This window comes from Neodiprion pinetum, chromosome 5 (genome assembly GCF_021155775.2).
Source record: "Neodiprion pinetum isolate iyNeoPine1 chromosome 5, iyNeoPine1.2, whole genome shotgun sequence".
In the NCBI taxonomy this organism is placed as follows: domain Eukaryota; kingdom Metazoa; phylum Arthropoda; class Insecta; order Hymenoptera; family Diprionidae; genus Neodiprion; species Neodiprion pinetum.
The window spans coordinates 31683083-31705041 of NC_060236.1; the positions used below are offsets into that span (position 1 = coordinate 31683083).

Here is a 21959-nt window from a genome sequence, read left to right on the forward strand (position 1 = left end):
TTTTTTTTTTGCAAACCGTTTCTGCACAGTAGCATGTATTGTAGCGTTCTACACACAAGTTTAAACGAGCCATTTGTCCGTGAACTTAATACTTTGCAATTCTGAGGACAACCTGATTCCTACCAGCTGCGAGGGTTGTATCCATATGGATTGAAGGTTCGTAGATAAGCGAGTGCAATTGGGCGAGTGGACAGAGGAGTCCTTTGCACACTCGTATATCTACGTTCAGAACATCCATGTATGTAGTTCGTGGTTATACGCATATTGGACAAAACTACATAATTCGTATGGAGGGAACTGTGTTTTCAATTTGCATGATTAAAACCAGAAGAGAGGTGCACGATCTGCAGTAATATATATAGCCTATGACTGTGCATCATGTGAGGATTAGTGAGAAAATACTATTTGGTATGTGATGTATGTAGCATCTTACGTGAAATGAATATTGTCCCGAGTAAAATACTCGACGTGGGATGGAAATTTGGGGGTAAGGGTAGCATCAGTAGTCACGAAGAAAATAATAAGACGGAAATATAGTTGTTAAATCAAGATAACTGTATAAAATACAGTCATAAATGCGCCTTATTTTTTATTACGACAGTGACAGCAGCGAGTAGCGAATCTGATAGATTGGGAAAAACATTTCTCCAGCTACGCTTACTCGTCGACGAGGGTAACGGCGAAACAAGTAATATATTCACGGAAATGACACTTGGACAATTTTACGAATTCCTCCATGAGCTTGAAAAGGCTAAAAGCAACTTAGAGCTGTTGCAATAATTACAATAATCAAGATAATAACAATGATGTTCATGATTTATTAAACTAGACTAGTTTCTTAATCACATACAAATATTTATGTATACTTTAATAAATATTGTTGATGCATAACATCGCGTAAATGATACAGTCATTGATACACCTTGATTAAAGTATTAAAAAATATGTTTATTCAAGTATTTCTACGTAGTTCTAAAAAATAATAATTACATTAAATAAAAAATAATCTCACATGATCCATATGTTTACACGTTTTTACGTATATTTATAAAAATTAAAATCTATCCTCAGCTGCTAAATTCCTAAGTACTGTTTACTAGTTTTGATATTTCTTCTCAAGAATAGTTAGAATCTAATGATATCAGTGGTATATAATTTCTGTCAAAGATATATTATTATCTCACTGATATTTATAAATACTTGATCATTCGTTTCTTTTTTTTTTACAAGAAGTTCATTTTCTTTTTAACTTTTTTCACTACTTGTCTTTCAATACTTCTACACGTATCCTTGCGCAGATATGCCCTTTCATATATTCACTAGTCATCGAACATTTTGATGCATAAATGTACATGCAAATGAATGTAATTTGGTGTTGTCCTTCATTGAGATTTCACTCCATGCTTTGTTTTTGTTCATGGCCCAGTATCTGACACAGAAGAGTCGTCATCTGAAATTTAAGATAAATCGGTCATGCCTAACCAAAACCAGTTTATACAATTCTAACAAATAAATTGTTAGATATAAGTCTGCACTATTGGTTAATCTTTGGTTTTTGTGTATTTTTTGGGTGACCCTTGGAAAGCATGAATGATAATATTACTTTGGAAGAAAGAAAGAAAGGAAATGAGAATTGGAAGACAAAGCAAACACAGTCTTAAGGCAATAGCGGAAATTTGATACAGAGCAAAAGGCGGTAGAAGATTAACATTGGTCTGTCCAGCTTCTCCCCGAATAAACGTGAAAAAAATATACATTTTAGGCAGTCAAAAATCGTGTTATTTTCTTTTTTTATTTATTCATTGTTTAATAATCAAAAGTCAGATGTACAAATTATTATACATGTGTTGTCGTAGCTTAATATTACCGTCAAAGTCAAAAATGTTTAATAACAATAAAAGTAATATGCGACATAATCTATAAAAAAAAACAACTTTATTTAATACCTCCAAGTTAATTAGAATTTGTAAAAGAGAGCAAAAAAAATTACGCATTGTAATACTAATTAAAAGTGGATTTATTTCACAAAGCAAATGACAATCGTCATTGATTAAAAAATTTGTATGATAACATGTAATAAAAAAAAGTATTCAGAAAATACCGAGGGGATTGAAAAATCAACAACACTACTTGCTACAAAACGGTGAACAATAATAATAACAACAATTAAGAATTATCGATGATTTGATACCAACAGAAAAAACGCGTGAAGAAATGGTTACAATTCTCAAAATTCTCGCATCTGAATGTACAAGTTAGGACAAGTGCTACTGTAGAAAAAATTCGTCATGTGTAGAGCGGGATGTTTAATAAATCTACGAGGCCTTGGTTTCGCAGTATGTGCATTAGTTATCACTCCTCTTTGATTATATGGCTCAGTCAATGAAACAGCCGGACTTTTAATTAAAGAAGAAGCCTCTCTTGCATTTAAGAAGTCTTTTTGCTGTTCAGACTTGCCTTGTTCGGCTCTTTCTCGTATCGACTCAAGGACGGGTAGTACAGCACCTAACAATGGCCTTCGCGGTGGTTCGCCAGCCCAGCATTGCTCCATTAGTGTCCAACATTCGTCATCAAAATGGTCAAGTCTTTCTGGTCTCAAGCCTAAACATATGACAAAATTTTATTAAACGGTAGGAGTGAAGATCTTCCGAGTAGAGGTCGAAGAGAATTTTTTTAACTCAATCTCCACAAAATATTAGAAGCTAGAATTACTGTCCTTTTCCATCGAACTACTCAGTCGAGAGACAAACAGCTGATCATGGTTTTTCTAATCAATTTAATTGCCGATGCAAAGTTTTCATCGATGATCTTGTACTCACCTCTTCTAACGCTTGTCCAGAGCTGTTCCTTGTTGTGAAATTGTTCGAAGGCAAAGGGGAGTCGTACATTTCCCGCACATATATACCAGAACAAGACTCCGAATGCATAGACATCTACGCTACTGTCATAATGTCCTGAAATTAGTTCCGGCGCCATGTGTACTGGAGTGCCGACGATACTGCCAGACATCATCGCTTCTGGTATGCAAAAGCCGAGATCCGTTAGTTTGGCACGGTTGTCTGTATCCAATAAAACGTTCTTCAGTTTGATATCGCGGTGAACTAGTCCTTGGGAATGAAGATACCTTATCCCCTCGATGACGTCTATTGCAATCTGAATTCTTTCAAGCCATGACAGTCCTGCCTTTATTCCGCAGTAAAGGTCTCGGCTCAGGCGGTCCGTAACGAGTAGCACAGCTGGCGAGAGTCCGCAACCACCGCCATACGAGTCGTCGACAACCGAACCGCGCAGCTTTACTATCCTTTTGTGATCGGGTATCGATCTTGTGTAGTAAAATTCCATTGCCAAGTCGTTCCAGTGTTTGTCGTCAGGTGGTACGACCGATTTCACCGCACATGGACCCGGTGCCCCTCCCCATTCATCGCAGGAGAACACAACACCGTACTGACCCCTGCCAATCTCTTTACCCTGACGTGGTATCCCATATCTCACCATATCGCTCATGGACGTAGATTCTAGGGCAAGTCTAGCCAGTCTTGGGGCGTGGATTTTCCTTATCGCGACCCTCTGCTCCTCCGTTCTTTCAAGCTTACCAGAGTAATGACTTTCTAGAGAGCGAAGCGCTGACTGAAACGAGTCATGCGAGGATTTCACCTTTTCTCTGAACTGCGTTGCTATGGCTTTAGAGAGCCGGGCTGAATTTAGAGAGTTTAGAATGTCAACGGCTACTCTTCTCCTCCACGAAACGTCGAGTACTGGTGTCGAAGACCAGGGAAGTGGGAGGGACTTGACCAGTTGCCTTAATCTCTCTAGGAACGAGTGAACCATTGACGTGGAATTATCAGTTAACTCGACGTTGTACGCTGCCGATAGTATCTGCTTGAGGGCGTCGCTCGCCAACAGACTAGACTCGTGCTCGCAACTCCTTTCGAGACTCAGCAAACACCTCTGCAATGTTCCAACGAACGTTTCTCGCAGGCAGTCAACAGATGTTACTAATTGTTTGGCCACTCGTTCACTCAGAGAGCTCAGCAGCAGTCTTTGGACTTTGAGCGTCGCCGCACGAATGGTGTCGCACCATTCTCTCGTGTCGTCATTTTCCAGGTTAATACTTTCGCTGTGGTAATTGCGATCCCCCTCGATCAGATCAGTTTTCATTTCGTCAATAATGTTTTGTATCAGTTCGGTAACCTCCTCCTGCTTCTCGCTAACCAGCTTCATCAAACTGCTGTACAACTCGTTCTCCTTTTGTCGCGCGTATTGTATCCTACGCGGCGTTATCTGCAATTCTCTCGCCATGTCAAAAGCGCTCAGTATGAATTTGCGTAGACTAGTCGTATGGACTCCGTTCAACAGGTTGCTGGCGTTCACCAAATACTTCTGCAGGCACTCCTCTGTGAATCGAAGTAATTGGTCCATCTTTTGTTGTGAATTTATGAACTGACTAGAGCTGTTGTAGTCACTTCCAACGAGCCAGGAAAGCTGATCAACCTCGACAGATTCCTCCATTCGCATGAATCCCAGACTAGCTATTTGATTCAACCATGTAAGACCAAGGAGATTTATTTTTTCCGTGATTATCTCCTCTCTGTCTTGCAGGGAAGTTGACCTGTTCTCGGACCCGGTTTCCTGGAGGTGGTGTTGTTCGGATTCTGTTAATTCCATATCTGCATCGTTAACTAACATATTGATTTCTGAGGATATAAAGAGAACCGGGTAATCGGGATAAGTTTCTTTCAGGTCTCTTAATTCATCCAAGTTTTCTTGGCTCAGGGGATGCTCTCCCAGTGCGTAAAAGAATATTGGTAAGACTTTCAGGATTCCTTTTGACAACACTTTAGTGGCGCCATCTTTAGGGGTTACAAATATTTGTACATTGTCTCTTAGCACAACCTTGTCCACTTTCACTTCAAGGACAGCTGGGCAATTGATGTCGTCGTTCTCGCTTCGTGTTAGATCTTCGACGGGAAGAGTAGTCCACGTTTTTTCGTTGCAGTGAAGCCTCTCCACCACCTCGTATTCCAGGTTCAGCGTCAGACTGACGTGATTCGTCTCTCCGTAGCTGATCTTTATCCATCTCCATGAGCCGTTACAAGTTGGTAAAATGTCAGACGATAATAACATGTTCACTAGGCACGCTTTTGTCTTTGTATCTTGACCCATTATTACTATTGCTGGCGAGTCTTCAAGAATGTGAGTAATCCTTTCCAATGTCAACGGCGTTAGCAAGTCTGTGCTCACGTTTTCTGTAATTTGAAGTACCCGCCGATAAATTTGGTTGCCATCTTTTTTAGCTTTGTTCAGACTTAGATATATCATTTATCTGGTTATGAATTGTAATAATTATTGGGTGTCAGCCTTATTGTACATGAAAATGAGTCAATATAAGGTACAAATGTTTCAAACATAGTCACCTAAATTTCTGGATAGTCCAGTGACAAGGTATAGATTAGAACTGTAAATTTGAAATTAATATTTACAATATCGGTAGCAGTAATAAGAACAGAGTTTATCATGTCCACAGTCTAGCATTTGCTCAAACTATCGATAATATATTCGGTATAAACGCAGAGAATAGTTAACATGGAGGGGCCAGATAAAAGTCAATGCTGTTAAGGCATAAGAAATTTATGAAAAAACTGTGCAAGTCAATTGCAAACTACATTATGAATTAGTTTAGAGAAAATGTTGCATTCAATGATTGGGTCGTTCATCTTAGAAGAATCATCTTATTTGTACAGTGGAGTGATGAAGCACTTCTTTCAGCATTAGGAAAACATCTGAGTGATAGGGATAAGTTAACTCTCATTAACATTCTCACATAAAATAAAGCACACTTTTTGACAAGCAACGAATGCATATTGTCTGGTCCTGCGTTAGAAGTTTCGTCTAATTCAGAAATGACTTTGGCAACATCACTTTCATTCAACTGTAGAAAATCGATACAATCAGAGTAATCGAATTCAACGTTGGTTGACGAAAAATCCATTGCCATAAATACTGTCGATCTGTGAAAAAAAAATACAAAATTTACCATCTGGAAAGAAATTTTCAGCAGCAATGGCGTCAAGCGTCCGCTGAGTTTCCTTTAGAATACATCTTAGTTTCCTTCTGCTTTTGTAGTATTTTCTGAACTCCAATCGCAGCCTGCTCACCATCTTGATACTCTGAGTTTAGTACTGGGCAGTGGCAAGGAATGTGTTTCATATCCTAAAAATAGAAGCATCCAAGATATAATTTAGCAAATATTATGGAGCGGCAAGCTCTTCACTAACATATAAAAGACGCTGTACATCTATTACGTAGCTTATGACCGACAAGTTTTAGTACATTAGTTTGGAGTGCCAGAAAAAGGAAAAGAACACTCAAAGAAAAACGTAAAGCCACCGACTGCAAGCCTTTGATTGCTCCGCTGGGATCAGTAAATTTCCCATCCAAAGTAATCAGAGATTAACAATGTTCTTTTGAAGGTTATGAAAAATGGTCGAAGAGAAGGGATTTGTGTATTCAGATTAGACTTGAATATGGTATGCATGGGGGAATTATTTTTCGAAAATCTTATAAAACCTGTCAGAATAGACAGTTTGTTAGATTCTGGAGGGGGGGGGGGGGGGGCAGAATAGCCATATAAATTACGTTAACGTAGTTCAACGTTCGATTGTCCGAATTCAAATGCGCATCTGTGTTGTTACGCTAAAGGATTTGAGATTGGATTAGCCAGAGTTACGAGAATCCTAACTGAACTAGTCTACGTGATTGTAAACTCGGATCGATCGGTAATTAAATTACGTTTTAAAATTATGGTTGGCACGCAGTATCGCCGAAGCTCTTGTTGATGTTTGGAAAAATGCAAGAGTCTAGCAGGTTTTCCTGAATTTCAATGCGGTCAACAGCACGGCTTATTGGATTCTGGTTCAAAGCATATGCCTCCATGACCGCGCAGCACAAACAACAAGATTACCGGAGCAGTACCTAAGTTTTTACGAAATGTATGTATGTGTGTAATTTCGACTTGTATGACATACATCAAACTGTCCCGACTAGCGCATGACGGTTACTAACTTTCTCATGCAAGTGGGCTGCATGCGTTTCGTGTATTATGGTGTATTATTCGCAAGTAGCGCCACCTACGTCCATAGACTATAAGTTCAATTTTGGATGACCAATTTCAAACAGCTTTTCGAACGTTTTGAGCAATTACGAATAAAATCTTATCAGTTTCAGTCAACGTAAGGGCGGTTTTGGTTTTCGTTTGAGTCGGAAATTTTTAGTGTTCTAACAGAGCACTGCGAAGTGCTTTTTAATTCGAGAGAAATCGATCGATTTTAAATTCCGAATAACTTGGATCTAATTCACTTGGTTGTGACGAAAAATTTGTTGAAATTCAATTGAAATTACTTTCAAATATATTAACGAATTTCTCAAAGTTTCTCTTGAGAACGGATTCCGTCTTTGAAATTGTATTATCAAGTTCAATCCAATGTTCATGCCGGATATTAGGGAATTCCCGGACCAGAGCTGGAGGTCATTGCACGCGGTTTGCTCCAATTTTTATTCGAATTAGCGGCTACTCGGTTTCGTTCGACGAATTCATTAATTGCGCTAGCCGATCTAGCATTAAAAGTTTTGATCTCGTACGTGCCATTCCGTTTCACGTGCCATTATTTTTTCTTTTGTCAATTATGTCGAACATCCGCAGCGCGACGATGACTTTGACAATATTTCGTAGACGTTCCGATTTTCGATTTGTAGTTACCGCCATTTACAGTATATAGTTATGGAGATGCTCGAATCCTAGTATGCGACGGTATGTGTATACTGCATATGCATACAACTGACATCAGAGGCTAAAATAGATGCTACCGCAAGCGTAATAATAGAACGTAATTACTGTCCGATTTGAAACTGGTGTAAAAAATCCCAAAGTCAGTTATCGATACTGTTATTATACTTGTCTATAAAAGTCCGGTCAAACGTTGTCTACAATAATCTTTACGATTCAATTAATCATGACTGCAAGGCACGGTTTTTCACAGAATCACGATGTTACGATGCGTATACGAAAGATTACTGCAAAGACTTTATATTGATGATAAATATCGGTATAGTAGAACCTCGATTCTCCTTCTACTTCTCACTCAACCTCGTTTTCTTCTGCCAGTTGTTACAGGGAGTCGGAGTCGTATGTGTATGCACTGACATGTCACTGCGCACAATGGTATGCATATGATTTGTGCATTCATTTTGACTATAATGTAAATGAAAAATCACGTAATATTGACACCAGGCCTACCGGAATATCGATGCTCTACTGCAATCTAAAGTATAGATGTATTACCAACACACGATGTGCGCGCATGTGCGTAGAAAATGTTTGTACGGGTGTGTTTGGAGTCGATGGGTCATTCGGCTGGTATATGTCATCTGTGTATCAACTGTTTTCTAGAATATTGAATACATGTACTCGAGAGATTGCAGCAGCGTTGAACAACAATGCATGTGACTTGTCACGTGACAACGAATGTGCGTGAATTTTATTACAACGGCATATATTTGAAATACATTCGAAAACTGTTCAGAATAGCTTTGAAATTTATAAACAAGCATCGAAATATCAAAAGGTGTTGGATTTAAAACCGTTGAATCGAAATTCAAACATCGAAAAATCGGTGTACGCATTCGATAATTGCCGGTAATAACCTATTGTTATATCTCGAGAAGATTATACATATGTGCGGTGAAAATTGCGTATAAAAAATCGCACAAATGTTTCACATATTAGTTCTGCAGAGGGATTCAGGACTGATTAAAAAAAAGACAAGTATTAACTTACCTTTACCGACAGTTAAGCGACTGACGATTTTCGATGAGCAGAGTACGGGAAATACGAGATACTAGTTTAACTTTTGTTGTTTCGTTGTTATTAATCGCTCTCGTATATAAAATGACGATTTTATATGACCAGTAGCTTGTTTAATTCATATTGTGGAACTAAAATGACATCGAGGTTTTAGGTCAGTAACTATGCATTCCCACTTTGCCTACCGCTTGTTTGTTGTATGGTTTAATCTGGAGAAATGGGATATCAACGAAAACAAAAAATAACAATAACGCAAATCGGATGAATAATTATTGACGAGGCTGCGATAACTCTAACCGGCCAGACATCACAATGTAATAATTTATTGCATTCTTTCGATTATTTAAATTCAATTCGTCAGTTTTTATATTATCAACTATACACAGCTCATATGGCACGTGGGGTAAACAAGTAAACGATGAAGTTGAAAATTATCATTTTGATAATTGAACATGTTGTTTCCGGTTTGCGCTCAACCGCAGTTCCGCTGTTAAAAAAAATGTAATTGATGCCGAGTTCACTTTGTTGGTAATATTACCGACGATCATTTTTATTACCGACTGATCATCGGTTATCAAGCAACGGCAAGTACTTGTTTGTTGGATTGACAAGCACTATTATTTATCCGCCGAGTTGAGAAAAATACCAGTCCGTCTGGTTGACGATTGGCAAGCGTTATTTCAGGACGAGGTCAGTACGATCGGTATTCAGGCAAATACAATAATTTTAGCAATATTGTAATGAAGACTGTGACAATCATTCGCCAGGAGAATCAATCTGTTCCGGGGAAAAAGTGCTGATGGTATAAACACGTGGGTAAAAAATTCTCAACTTTGGGCAGCACGACTCGCATTTAGTGTAGCTGAATCTGATCGCTATCTCTTGTTTCAAACATTATATTTGTACATTTAATCAGTAATTTTTTTTTCACAAATCAAGCAGAATTTTCTCAGAATAATTACTTACTTAACGATAAAATCAACAAAGAAAATCACGCGGTGATCAAAAAGCGTGGTTAATTAATTCCTGGATGCACATAGGGATTTGAAATGAAAGAAGAACGTACTTAACAGTAGAAGAGAAGAAATCGAACGATCTTGGATTCTTCAGTAGAAATTTTTCTCTCCTGCTATCGCTCAAGGCGGAGTGTATAGTAGAGGTATAGTACACTCTCTTGAAACATTAAAGAAAAAGTGGAATCGTTAATCTAAGAGATGCTAAGGTATACAATATGATGGGTGGCAGGGAGGGGGGGGGAGGGGGTTCGTTATTTGAAAAGTACAGTAGTAGGACGGAAAGCGGAAAGAAGAGCGAAGACAGGAAAGGGGCTGTAAGGACCTTTCGGCGTCGAGTCGCGACTCTTTGATCAACTCACCAGCCCGCAGTTCGCCCCGTGCACTAAACGCGTCCTGATCTCTCTCATGAATATGTAGTACCTTAAACAATTCCGTAAGCCATCTAATTGACGCGTCAGAAAGAAAAAAAACAAAAAAAAATAATAAAAAAAAAAACACAAGGCAAAAAGATTGAATTTATTTTTCGGTGGAAAAAGCCACGAGGGTAAAAAAGAATGCATCAAACGGTTGAATTAAAATCTGAATTAAACCTTTGTCTTTATAACAGTTTTGTACGATTCAGATATTTCCAATGTTTGAATATCAATTACTACAAGCTGTTGTTAAATTTAGAATCGATGTATTAGAATTCGAGTGCAGTGTTAGATTACCTCGGAAATAATTTTCCGGGCTATTATTGTACGAGCGAATTGATAAGCACTTGAATTTGCTGGTTTTTTTTTTTACAGTATTTTTAACATTGCAATCTGAAAAACATACTTGACGGCTTAATTAGCGTCACAGTATAAAATACCGAGAAATCGAATATTGTTTGAAATACGGCAACCTTATTCACCTTCTTTGTCATTAGTTTTCACCTGATTGGGATGATTGCAATAAAAAGAAAAAGAAAAAGATAACGAATTTGGGGTAAAAACTGAAGAGGTGAGGAAAAGGGTCCCTAGAATTGATTGACGCGAGTTAAAATGAAGAGAGAAACGAAGTTTAGAATTCAGGATGAAATTGATTAGACATCTTTGATGCAAGCCGGTGAATAATAACGTAAAACGCGGTGCCATCCTGGGTATACTACATCTATATATATTTCGAGGGGGGGAATTGAAATCGCGAACCAAGTGCCATCGTGTCGTATATACAAGAATCATAACGAACAACGTCGCACTCTTTGGCACTCGGATATATTCGGAGTGTTCGCTCGTTCGCGGACTCTGGAAATCCGGGACTCCCGGTCTTCTGGAAGATCGGCACAGATCAAAGACCCTCGAGGGTTATCCGCGGTCCCTATGCTGCAGCCCTCGTACGCTTACACTCGACTCGTTCTAGAGTGGCGTCAACTCGAATCCCGGAACAAGAATAAAGAATCGATGGCCTCATGCGTGAAACGATGCCACTGCAAACAATCCGCGATTTGTTTAGGTACCTACTACCATTCCGTCGCGATGCCCGTCAGCCGTACAAGGTACATCCTATAACCCGACTCTCTCAGAGTTTGGACACACAACTGACCGTGCAGGGATCACTGACCATTCACCCCCTCGTATCATTATATCAAAATACGTACAGGGAAATATTCCAGCCTGCGGCAGCTTTGAATTCGCGAGTTTAATGTGAATTATTCAAATATCTGGTAAAATGCTTCATTTGGATATTCTTCTAGCTAAAATGGCGCCGATGAGAGGCGTCAGCTGATCCGTTCACGTTAATCGTACGCGTAATTCAAGCCAAGGAAAACTTCGCGCAAGCTCGCGGACTTTTACTTTGTTGTATGAAATTGATCGCGAGAGCGAAATTGGACGGATAATCTTTTTTACATTTAAATACGCCTGTAACCTATAAACTATTCGAACACCAGATAGCGGTTTTCGGTATTTTTATACTTGAATTTTCTGTACTTTTCCCCTCTAGTTGGTTTCCGTCGACTTCATACCTCGCGGGTTGGATTAGATCTGTTTTCTCTCGCATCGTTGTCCGCGGGGTCGACTCCTATCATCGGGAAAAAGACGCGACCGGGAATCGCATGAATAGCATCCTAGCCTTTGATTCAATTTCTTTTCCCAATCTCGCCGCGCTAATGCACTTTCCCTAATCCTTGAGTCTGCTCATTGTCACATCCTCTGTGCACATGCATTGATAGCACATATCAAATTATGTCCAGCCTTCGCAACATCGTTTTGTGTTTGCAATCAGACTATCCAAAGTATGATACAGATAGGCAAATGGTTATGATGTAGAACCCCGTGGTATACCTACATTTGATGCGGGTTTCGTTCGGATGAGAATGGATAACGAGCTTAGCTCACGCCGTTAAGTAGGTGCTCGAAGGAAACGCGCTCGGGGTCTGTAGAATGGAGGGGAAGTGCTGATCCAATAATTAGCCAATTAGTCGCGATGGGGGACGAGGAGACAGAGAGAGAGAGAGAAAGAGAGAACGAGAGAGAGAATGAGTTGGCTTCTGATTCTCTGTCGTTACTTATCGCCCACTTGGCTAATCTCTCAATTTTCACCAATCAAGCCTCTGCCTTATGGGTATACGGATTACCACCCAGTTTCCGACTTTTCCAAGTCTCGATTCACTTCGTCCGGAGTTTCTCGATGTTAATATAAATTATCATCGATTTTCTTTATTAGCCTGCCATATTTTTCTTACACGTCGCTTTAAGCAGTATAGATTACGAAAGAAATGCAATCATTCGATTAGCCCTATTTCCGCAAACCGAGAAGATTGAGCATATATGATACATTGTACAAAGAAATGTTGTGTTTAAGATTATCCTCTGCGGACTACTCTAGAATATTATTTTAGCTATCGATTCGAAAATTTTATATATCTTTGTTGTACAGTGTATTCGCATAAGTTTAACCAATGAAATTACCAGTGTAAATACAGCCAGTTCTCACGGGTTGATCAGTTATACGCAAGTCAAAATGGAGGATGTTCGCTTACTTGGTTGGAAAAGCGCAGGGTTCAGGAGGCGGGATCAGATATTGTGCCGGTCGCCAGTCGCTGCTGGCGTCAATATCTCTCGCTCTTTCTCTCTGCTCGACTTCTAGGCGTCGAGGGTTAGGTTTGCTTAGGTTAGGTTAGGATGAGTTAGGTTAGATTAGGTTAGGTTTTAGTGAAACGCTAAAAGCAGAGTGCGAATGAGGATGGATGGATGGAATAGAACTGCCGTTGGCTAATTATGTTCAGGCGATGACGGATCAGGAGTAGCGTATCTACACGCAATGCCTTAATTCTTCGCCCTTTCAAGATCTATTGGGTTACGCTTCCGGTCTGACCGATCCAATTCATCCGTTAGACTTTCCTACGGGTTTCAGTGAATAATCGAAGCCCACATTGCGGATTGATGTTGATTTCCCAGATGTTGGATTTCGGGATTGAACATGAAAATTATTCCAGAATAGTTCACACTGATTCTGACTCTTCTCAATCTTAACACCACCGGTTTTTTTTTTTTTTTTGTTTTTTTCTTACAATGTGTCGCCTTGTTTTCACACGTGCGGAAATGGATTATGAGACGGTTTACTTTTTCGACAAGTCAGTTATCTGCATTGCCAACGTAGATGACTTGTAAAATTTAACCGTTTCAGAATCCATTTCCCCGTGTGTACCATGTAGTTTAAATTCTATTTTAGACATACCGGGATCTTGAAATTTGTTGAAACGGCATTGCGTCGGGTTGAACAGAGCGGGAGAGAATGAGGAGTGAGAGCATCGCGACTACGTGGTATTCTGTCGGGGTTGGTTTGTAGGTGGATGGATGGATTCCTCATTACCGAGAGCGTTCTATTCACACCTTGTTTCGCATCCTGGCATATGAGCGATGGGTATAAACCGTAATGAAATGCAAACAAAAACCGGGCAAGATCATTATCATTACATTGCTAAAAAGAAGATCCAAGTCATCGCTTTTAAAAAACTGTAAAAAAAAAAAAAAACGGCAATAGACTCAATTGTACGGAAATCAGTTGCTGTAACACCTAAAATCTGGCATTGCGTGTTTAGTTTGATGCATTACGAACTTGATCTTCATTGATTAGCGTTGCAAATCTTTTGCGAAATTTTTTTTCTCCTCGTTTCAGTTTCTGGATGATCTCAGCCAAGATTTGAAAAAGTCTACATGTATATAATAACTCCCCTGATCGCACAGTGAAATTTTAGGTTAAAAATACCTGATCGAGGTAGAATTGATTTTTGGACTCTCATGCTAGGGGTTTCAAAATGACATCTTCTCATTTACCTCAAACATCATTCTCGCGGTTTCAATATAGGTAGATATAGTTAAGAACGGATCTCCGATATTGCACAAATCGATTGTCAATGCCGAAGCGAATTTAGACCAACGAAATTGTTTTTTTTTCTTTTTTTTCCAGAGTATCATACCTCCATGACGCAATATACAGACACTTTACGGAGGGTGAATCCCGCGCATATATTTGTAAACATGGACATATGTTCACACCCAGTTCCGTGGTCACTGTCCATACCTTAAATTCGAACCTTCTACGTGTTATAGACATACGCGGCCCCTCATTCTTCGTTCTTACGTAAACAGAAATTTAACGCTTTCGGTGCCCCTCGGGAGGTAAAAAAAAATCTTCGAAATATCCATCTGTGTCCGCTGTCATGTCGTCGCGTGATCCCCACGACCAAATTGTCATCCACTTGATATTGTTACAAGTCGAGTAAATCGTGTGGAGTATAATGGTTAAAACCGTGTATGTTATAAGTATGAACAAACGAAGATAATTATTTTTTAACACAAATTTTTTTATAATATATATTGCGATTGTGTAATGACGTTTAGTTTATGAATATTAAATCGTACCATTGCGATTATACGATTTTATCTCCCCGCATGGTAACCTGTAATGCATTCAATTTCGCGAGAATGGAAATGAAAAAACAAAAGAAAGAAATATAAGTAAATAATGCCACCTATTCACATATTCATACAGATTTTGGCACTTGAATAAATCTCACTACGTGTATGACCTGTCATACACGTTGAATCGTAATATAAATATGGGGAGAGCTGCTCCCGCGTACATCGTAACAAACATTAACGTTTTTAGTGAATCGGTATTTTCGATTTACATTTTAATTTTTCTCCCTCTTGTTTACTTTGTTGATTCAATTTTGTTTTTCCTATTCTCATGCTGAATCTCATATCTCCAAATTACGTGGAACATGAAATTTTAACTTGATTGAAAATTACACAGTTTCACAAAAAAAGTTGTTTCTTTTTAGAATTTATATTTAAATAAAGAATTTCTGGTTCTATGTATCGAATAATAAACAAAATCTTTTAATTATTACTTATGTAACGTTTGCCTTTGTCTTTTTTACGTTGATAAATAATACCGGTCATCCCGAATTTTGAGTTTGGATTCTAGATGTCAAATTTTGATTTCTTTCACGTAAGTAATAGAAGAAAGAATAGTTTTATCAGTTAAAGTTTTTACTTTTGTAGAAACTAGCTCGATATTTCGTATTTAAAAAAAAGTTATCCATTTTTTCAAACATTAAATTTTTGAATAACAGTGATTCAAATGCGAAACTGACGTTTGTTTAATTGTTACTTGCAATAAATGTTTGAGAAAATTGATAACTTGTCTTAATATCCGAAATAACGTTTTGATTTCAACAAAAGCAAACTTTATCTAATAAAACTATTTTTTCTTTCACATAAGTTACGCGGAAGAAATCAAAATTTCATGTTTACCGGTGTTATTGTAGAGCAAAAAAAAAGTAAAAAAAAAGGGTAGCTGTATTACACGCTGCGTTAATGTCGTTGAAGTTGAGCCGTACAGGCAATGGGATTACCAGGTCTTACTTTCGTTAATACGTGATCCCATCTCCGTACTGCTCGAAAAAATTTGACGGTGACGTATCGCGATCAGACATATTGGAAACATTCCCCTTAACGTATACTGTCTATGCGTATTTGGATTTTTTCGATATTGTTTTTCCGCGCGATCATATTTATTCAGTGGATAAATTCAACCCGTAGAAATTTTATCGCGCTCGTAGCCTGGCTGTGTCTTCTCTTCATCCCTGTGGGACACTGTATGCGGTACTCGCTGTCGCTTATAACATAATCTGCTTAGCGACCCGCATCCTCTGGATTTGTGCGTTCTGCGGTTCTACGGCGAATCTGTTACAATGCGACATACACACGGTGCGGAACCGGAGCGGCGAGCCTTTAGTGTTTGAACGAGGCTTTATACCTATATATGTATACACGGCTCTTGTTGCTATTCATCTCACAGGACATACATGACGGGGAAGGAATATCGGGCAGTTCATCCAATCCTCATTCTTCGACGACTGTGTATTTCATTTGAGTATCCTTGTTGCTCATTAACTTGTGACGATATCGATGATTGTTAAAAACACGTGGCCGAACGTCGGAAAGAAAATCATTATTACCGATATTTCAGAATCACTTTCTAGACGTTTCGAGTTTCAACATAAGAGCAGGTATGTTTCTGTTTATCATGGTTTAATAAATTTCGGAAATTGTTAAATCTGCGAAGTAACGATTGTTCCTATAAAGCATGCATCGTTAAAGTAACGTTACTAACTTTATACTCGCATACAAGCCTAGCTTACGATGACGTTAAGAAAGAGTTTCGGTCAATCGCAGGAATCGAATATAAATTTCGCGGACCGTTTAGCAAGAAACTAATAATTTACGTCGTGATTAAATTCCATTTTTTATTTTTTATTTTTTTTTCTGATCAGAGTCTTGAGTTTCTTTGTGGTTTTTTTTTTTTTTCCTATCCGCTGTCATCTGTTTGTTATTCCTTTAGGTTTAAAAGAAACAAAAAAAAAAGAAAAAAAACAAATGGTGAACCGTGTAGAAAAGATGTATGCGTATTGAAAATACAGATTCACGGACTTGCAAATGGAGTTCCTTCGTAAGATAATAAAGTCAGAATATTTTTGCTAATTAAGTGGAAAAATGTAATAACCGCGAATAACCAACCCCCGCCTACAGACTACACTTGACTTGATAGCTTGAAGCTTCAATATAAACGAATTCTGCACAATCCGTACCTTATACAACCTCTATATATACATGTGTACGTGAATTACAATGTACAGACACTCGGTATATAATGTACATAAAATGGGGTTTGATTCTCAGGCAGTCAGACGATCCTCATTCGGACAAAGTTGTGGTAATACTGCCTAATGTATCGTTATACTTTTAAAAAGGGGGGCCGTTGTAAAGTTTAAGAATCATGATCTTTTGGATCCGTATATAATCATCGACTTCCTAACGAATTGTGCAAATCTTTACGACATATTAGATATGCGAAAGAATCAATTTCGTTGGTTGTATAACGCGTGATTTTTATACGTACATTACATACATATATATATATATATATATGTATGTATGTATAAGTGATTTACCAGAAGAAGGTACTTGAGTTTTGCGAAGGGAGCCGACGATGGAAGTTTTCATTGAAAAACGTCCGGGTTGTATAACTTGAACGAATCCCAAATTGAGTGTGATTACAGGGTTCTGTGCAGCCCAGCCACTTGAGCAGTCCCTTATAGGTACAGTACGTGTATTGTAAATTTTTGACATATGTATCAGTGTCTGGTCTAAAAAATCTTTTCGCGGAGGGTGGATATAAGCGCACAGGAGAACGGCCCGAGGGTTCGTAAAATGGGCAACCTTCCTTAAAACGAGGGTCGAAGCAACGTTCCCGATGCGAATCTGTATCTAGTCCACGTATTATATCCGATCTATCTATTCTGTCCGGGTAATTGTACCTACCATGCACAAATGTTGTATCGAGGAGGCAGAGAAAACGCGGATGCCATTTATCTTCACAAGCCGGTCGGGCAGAGAATGTTTACGGTATGAGTGGGACACGTGTTTGTACCGTATTTATTCGCTATCCTAATTTTGATCGATCAACGATTACTGCGGTAGGTATAAGGTATACTATCTATCATGACATCCGTTTTTTTTTTTTAAGGGTCCTCTTTCTTTTCACTATTTTGTTTACCTACCTCTCGCGAAAATTGACTGGACGGTACGTTTCGATCATCACGAATTCGTTCAGTCGATCGCAGAAAGTGTTACGTGAAATTTTTTAGTGCTCATTTTAAGAAGGGGACTGAAAATGACTTCTTGTTCTCTCTGTCTCTCTCTCTCTCTCTCTCTACCTAGTTTCACGCTTCGACCAATTGGCGCCCGAGTTCCAAAGAGCTTGGTTCCGCCATTTGCGGATGAACGCCAGAGCTATAATCTGTCTCGGTGTTAGTTTCTCTGGCGCATTTGAGCCGCCGTTTGGAGTGTTGACAGCTCCCTTTTAGACAGCTAGTTTGTTGTCCGCACTGTCCCCTCAGGTTTTACGCTAGACTTCATACGTGGCTACCTATACGGTAGCGCTTAAAACGAGGAGACGAGCTTCTTTTTTATGCGGGAGATTTGTCGACAGGAAGCGTTCTTTCGTATAGATTGGAAGTGAAACTTGGTTACCGTTGATCCGTGATGCAAGGAAATGTAAGATTTGTCAGAACTGAAGACCGATTTTTCCTCATTCTGTTCATATCCCAAGATGACGTTACCCAAGTCACGTAAATACCTTTACTTGAGGTTACGTATTTACTTCCGTATATAAAGGACAAAATATCAATCATATACGACATCACCTTGGATATGTTTTCTGATTGGTTTAACTGAAGTGTTACACAGGTATCGTTTCACCGATTTTTCTTACAAGTTCTGTGATCGTAGTCATTTTCCAAACGCGATTCCATTCCTGCAGGACCATTGGACCGACAGAGAGACTTGCAGATAATTCCTCTCGTCAGAATGATAACGCTTAAGAGATTTTCTTGCGTGTGTTTTGTGGTTTGGGTTAGGGTGTTGGTTATATTGGGATGCTGGGAGCAGCCTCGGTTCGAATAGGTTTTGCGGGGGTCGCGAGCTGTGTTCCTGGCAAAACGCTTAGCGAGATTGCAGGCGACAATACAACAATGGAGAGGCGTGACATACGCCCCGATCACCACGCGACAGCCGTTGAAATCTCGCCAATTCAACGGATCGCACGTACACACATCGCCTTGGTACTCTCTACGTGTAACCGCCTCGTTCGCCGAATGTGGAAACGTGGTTGTTCGCCTTGACAGCGACACACCCTCTTCCTAGTTTAGCATAACCTATACAGCGCTAGTATTTCGATCGCATCTCCTTTACTGCACAAATTTTTTTTCTCCAAATATGTACCAGAACTTTGGTTATACAACTGCAGCTGCAATTTAGAAGAAACGCGACTCGTTCGTCAATCTTCCTTTTCAAAATTTAATGTACACCATGCAGGATGAACTGAATTAGACAATCGTTCGTGCGAAAACTATCTTGAGTTAGATTTTGCTTGAAATGATTTCTTGAGTTGTGTTTATAGTCGGATAATCTGGGAAGAATTTCTTTTCCTATTCTTTACCCTCTTTCTTCATCCCTGACTCTCTTTATATCTTTCGCTAACTCGCTCTCTTCACGGAGAAAGTTATCATCGAATACGGTCGGCACAATTCTCTCGTACACGTCAGTCGCAGACTCCACTAAATACCGATCAGCGGTCTTTACTTCCCACACCACAATTCTCCTCTTAACACACTCCGTCCAATGTGGTTTTCCCCTTCGGTCGCGTGCTTCAATCCCCGCTTTGCCCTCTATTAAATTAAATTGGACCCTAAATTTGACGTTTCGTCGTTTCGTGTCGTTGTCTGTGTGTATGTTTGTGTATTTGTATTGTAGGTACAACGCGAGCGACAAACCAGCACACCGCTATAAGTTATGGCACACCATACCAAGTCGTACCTTAAACCGTTAACAAAAAGATTTCCGTCCTTGGTTCACGCGTGTGACGAGATACTGACATGCATGTTATTTCCTTGCGAAACTTTGAACCGAGGGCGCGTCTCTCGATAATTGCTTCGATCCTCGCTGTTTGACCAATTGTTGGTATTCAGACGATTGTTCTTCGCCCTCACCAATCTCGGCCGGTAAAACAGGGAGCTAGAATCGCGGGACACTCACGCCTGATCTTCCTTCATTCACCCTCGTGTGTCACCCCCTCCTGATATCACGCGATCCAGAGGGACATTCCCTCTGTTAATTACCGCCTATGGTCCAAGGTATATTAACTATCACAAAATCGGTTGAAATCGATATCACGACGTAACGTTCTTGGACTCGATCTTCATCGTTGCAGACTTGAGAACTAAGGGGGCTAGGTAGTCGTACGATCCCTAATTTCCCGCATACAGCAGGCAATTTTCTCTCGATGATGCTGTGCCGGGTACCCATAAGCCTGTGAAAACGGTAGTAGCGTAAAAAATTTTGTCGGACCAACGAACCGTAGGCGGTACGGTTACTCCAAATAATGGTAATCTATTAGATTATCGAAGGTTTTAGGTTTAATGAACCGTAGGCCAATTTATTGGTCATAATCTCGGACCGTTTACAATGTAGTGACAGAATAATGCGCCGCCTTTCCTTTTCTTCTTCTCCTTCTTCTCTTCCTGTACCTAATTCTTGCGAAGATCTATTTTTGTAATACGTCGGGTAAGCCAGGAAAGGCGTCTCTTCGGCGGTTCCTTTGACCCCTGAGAGGTGAATACTACACGAAAAACACCAAGATGGCGGATGATTGAGCGTCGAGCGGAGTGGCCAGTCACTGGCTAGCTTACTGCCGGTCCTTATGTTGGTATCCCTGTACGAGGCACATCTATACCTACACATATTTCTTAGGATAAACATGTATGAGAGTTTCACGCTATTGATACCCGATTTGCTCCCTGCAGGTTCTACTACGGGTACCTGTTTAGCCCACGTTAATTGATTTCAAGTATTTATAACAACTTAATCCGTCCTGTAGGTGGATCATCAATGGGATTATGTGTCAGAATATCTCTTTGACTATTCTCGGCGCATTGCAGGCCGCCGGCTACCGTAGCTTAGGCTTAATACCCGTTACGGCTTAGCCTTATCCTTAACCCTTGTACACACCCTTAACCCATTTCTCAACGCTCTCTTTAATGCTCCTTTTTTTCGCACAGTAAAACCTATCTTCCATGAATACTAGGGTTGTAACGATCGTTCGTCTTATAATATCGTTGCTACCACACCATCGTGCAGATGTTACAATTCGTATTTGCTTCTGAGTTCTATGCGGCTGATCTTTGAAATCGGTTCAATGCATATATATTCATGAAAGAATTTCGCACACCGCGGAGTCTTCCCGATCGCTCCTGTTCCTACACGTGGTACAGTATACAACTGTACAATATCCATTATGTCTGTATATCTACAAGCTACAGAATCTTTCGGACTTTTCTGTTCATTCCCGTCTCTTATCCGTTTGAAGTTTACTCCGGATTCGCGATACCATGCGTATAACTGCTAAGTAGATTTCGAACTGGATGACTATAGACAGGAAAAGATCCTCAAACGAAAGACTTAGGTAGATAGTAGGAAAGAAAAAATAAAAAATTTATATCCCTTATTCGGATAAGTTTATATGTAAAATTTTGGTCGTAGGAGCTTACGATAGAAGGGATTTAAAAAAAAAAAAGTTTCAACGAAGTTTCAGAGTACAAATAATTTACCGTTTCCGGTTCCGATTCCGTCAAGGTTTGGTAATACTAAGCCTCCGAGTGACTGCGGTTTGCGGACTTTTCTCGGCTCTGAATGCCGTTGCGCAAATTATTATTACCCGAATAGAATAGAGCAAGGCGAGTTTAGGTCTTTCAGGAAGTCTAGTTATGTGTGTATATACTCTCTAAGCAGATTATACGCAATTTAAAATCTTTGCCCTGCTGCAGGTATACACCCTCTCTTATTATTACGTCTTGGCCTGCGTTGGCGTTTTGCGGAAAAGAAATTGAAAGAGAGAGAGAGAGAGCGAGAGAGAGAGAGATGGAGCAAAAGAGAAAAATTGAAGAACTACGCTTCCGACCAGAGAACCCGCAATGCGTCCGCTTGAGGTTC

The 21959-nt window shown here is 39.6% G+C and overlaps 2 protein-coding genes across 7 annotated transcripts in view; one reads left to right on the forward strand and one right to left on the reverse strand.

Annotated features, from left to right (window-relative positions):
* The window catches only part of LOC124219543 (uncharacterized), a 72288-nt gene that overhangs the window by 1531 nt on the left and 48798 nt on the right, over positions 1-21959 (forward strand). The gene's annotated exons all lie outside the window — the stretch shown is intronic.
* Ripk5 (receptor interacting protein kinase 5) lies at positions 533-8960 on the reverse strand. Of its 5 annotated transcripts, XM_046627242.2 has the most exons (5): positions 6790-7077; positions 6035-6210; positions 2820-5246; positions 2458-2601; positions 533-1450 (listed from the first exon to the last, which is right to left on the reverse strand). In XM_046627242.2, exons 2-5 carry the CDS (start codon positions 6156-6158, stop codon positions 1416-1418), a joined length of 2730 nt encoding a protein of 909 aa, XP_046483198.1. In that variant the 5' UTR covers positions 6159-6210; positions 6790-7077; the 3' UTR covers positions 533-1415. The 5 variants fall into 5 exon arrangements, with proteins under 5 accessions (XP_046483198.1, XP_046483196.1, XP_046483197.1 ...); XM_046627240.2 differs by lacking the exons at positions 533-1450; positions 6790-7077 and adding an exon at positions 8834-8960 and having other exon boundaries at positions 1578-2601; XM_046627241.2 differs by lacking the exons at positions 533-1450; positions 6790-7077 and adding an exon at positions 8144-8282 and having other exon boundaries at positions 1578-2601.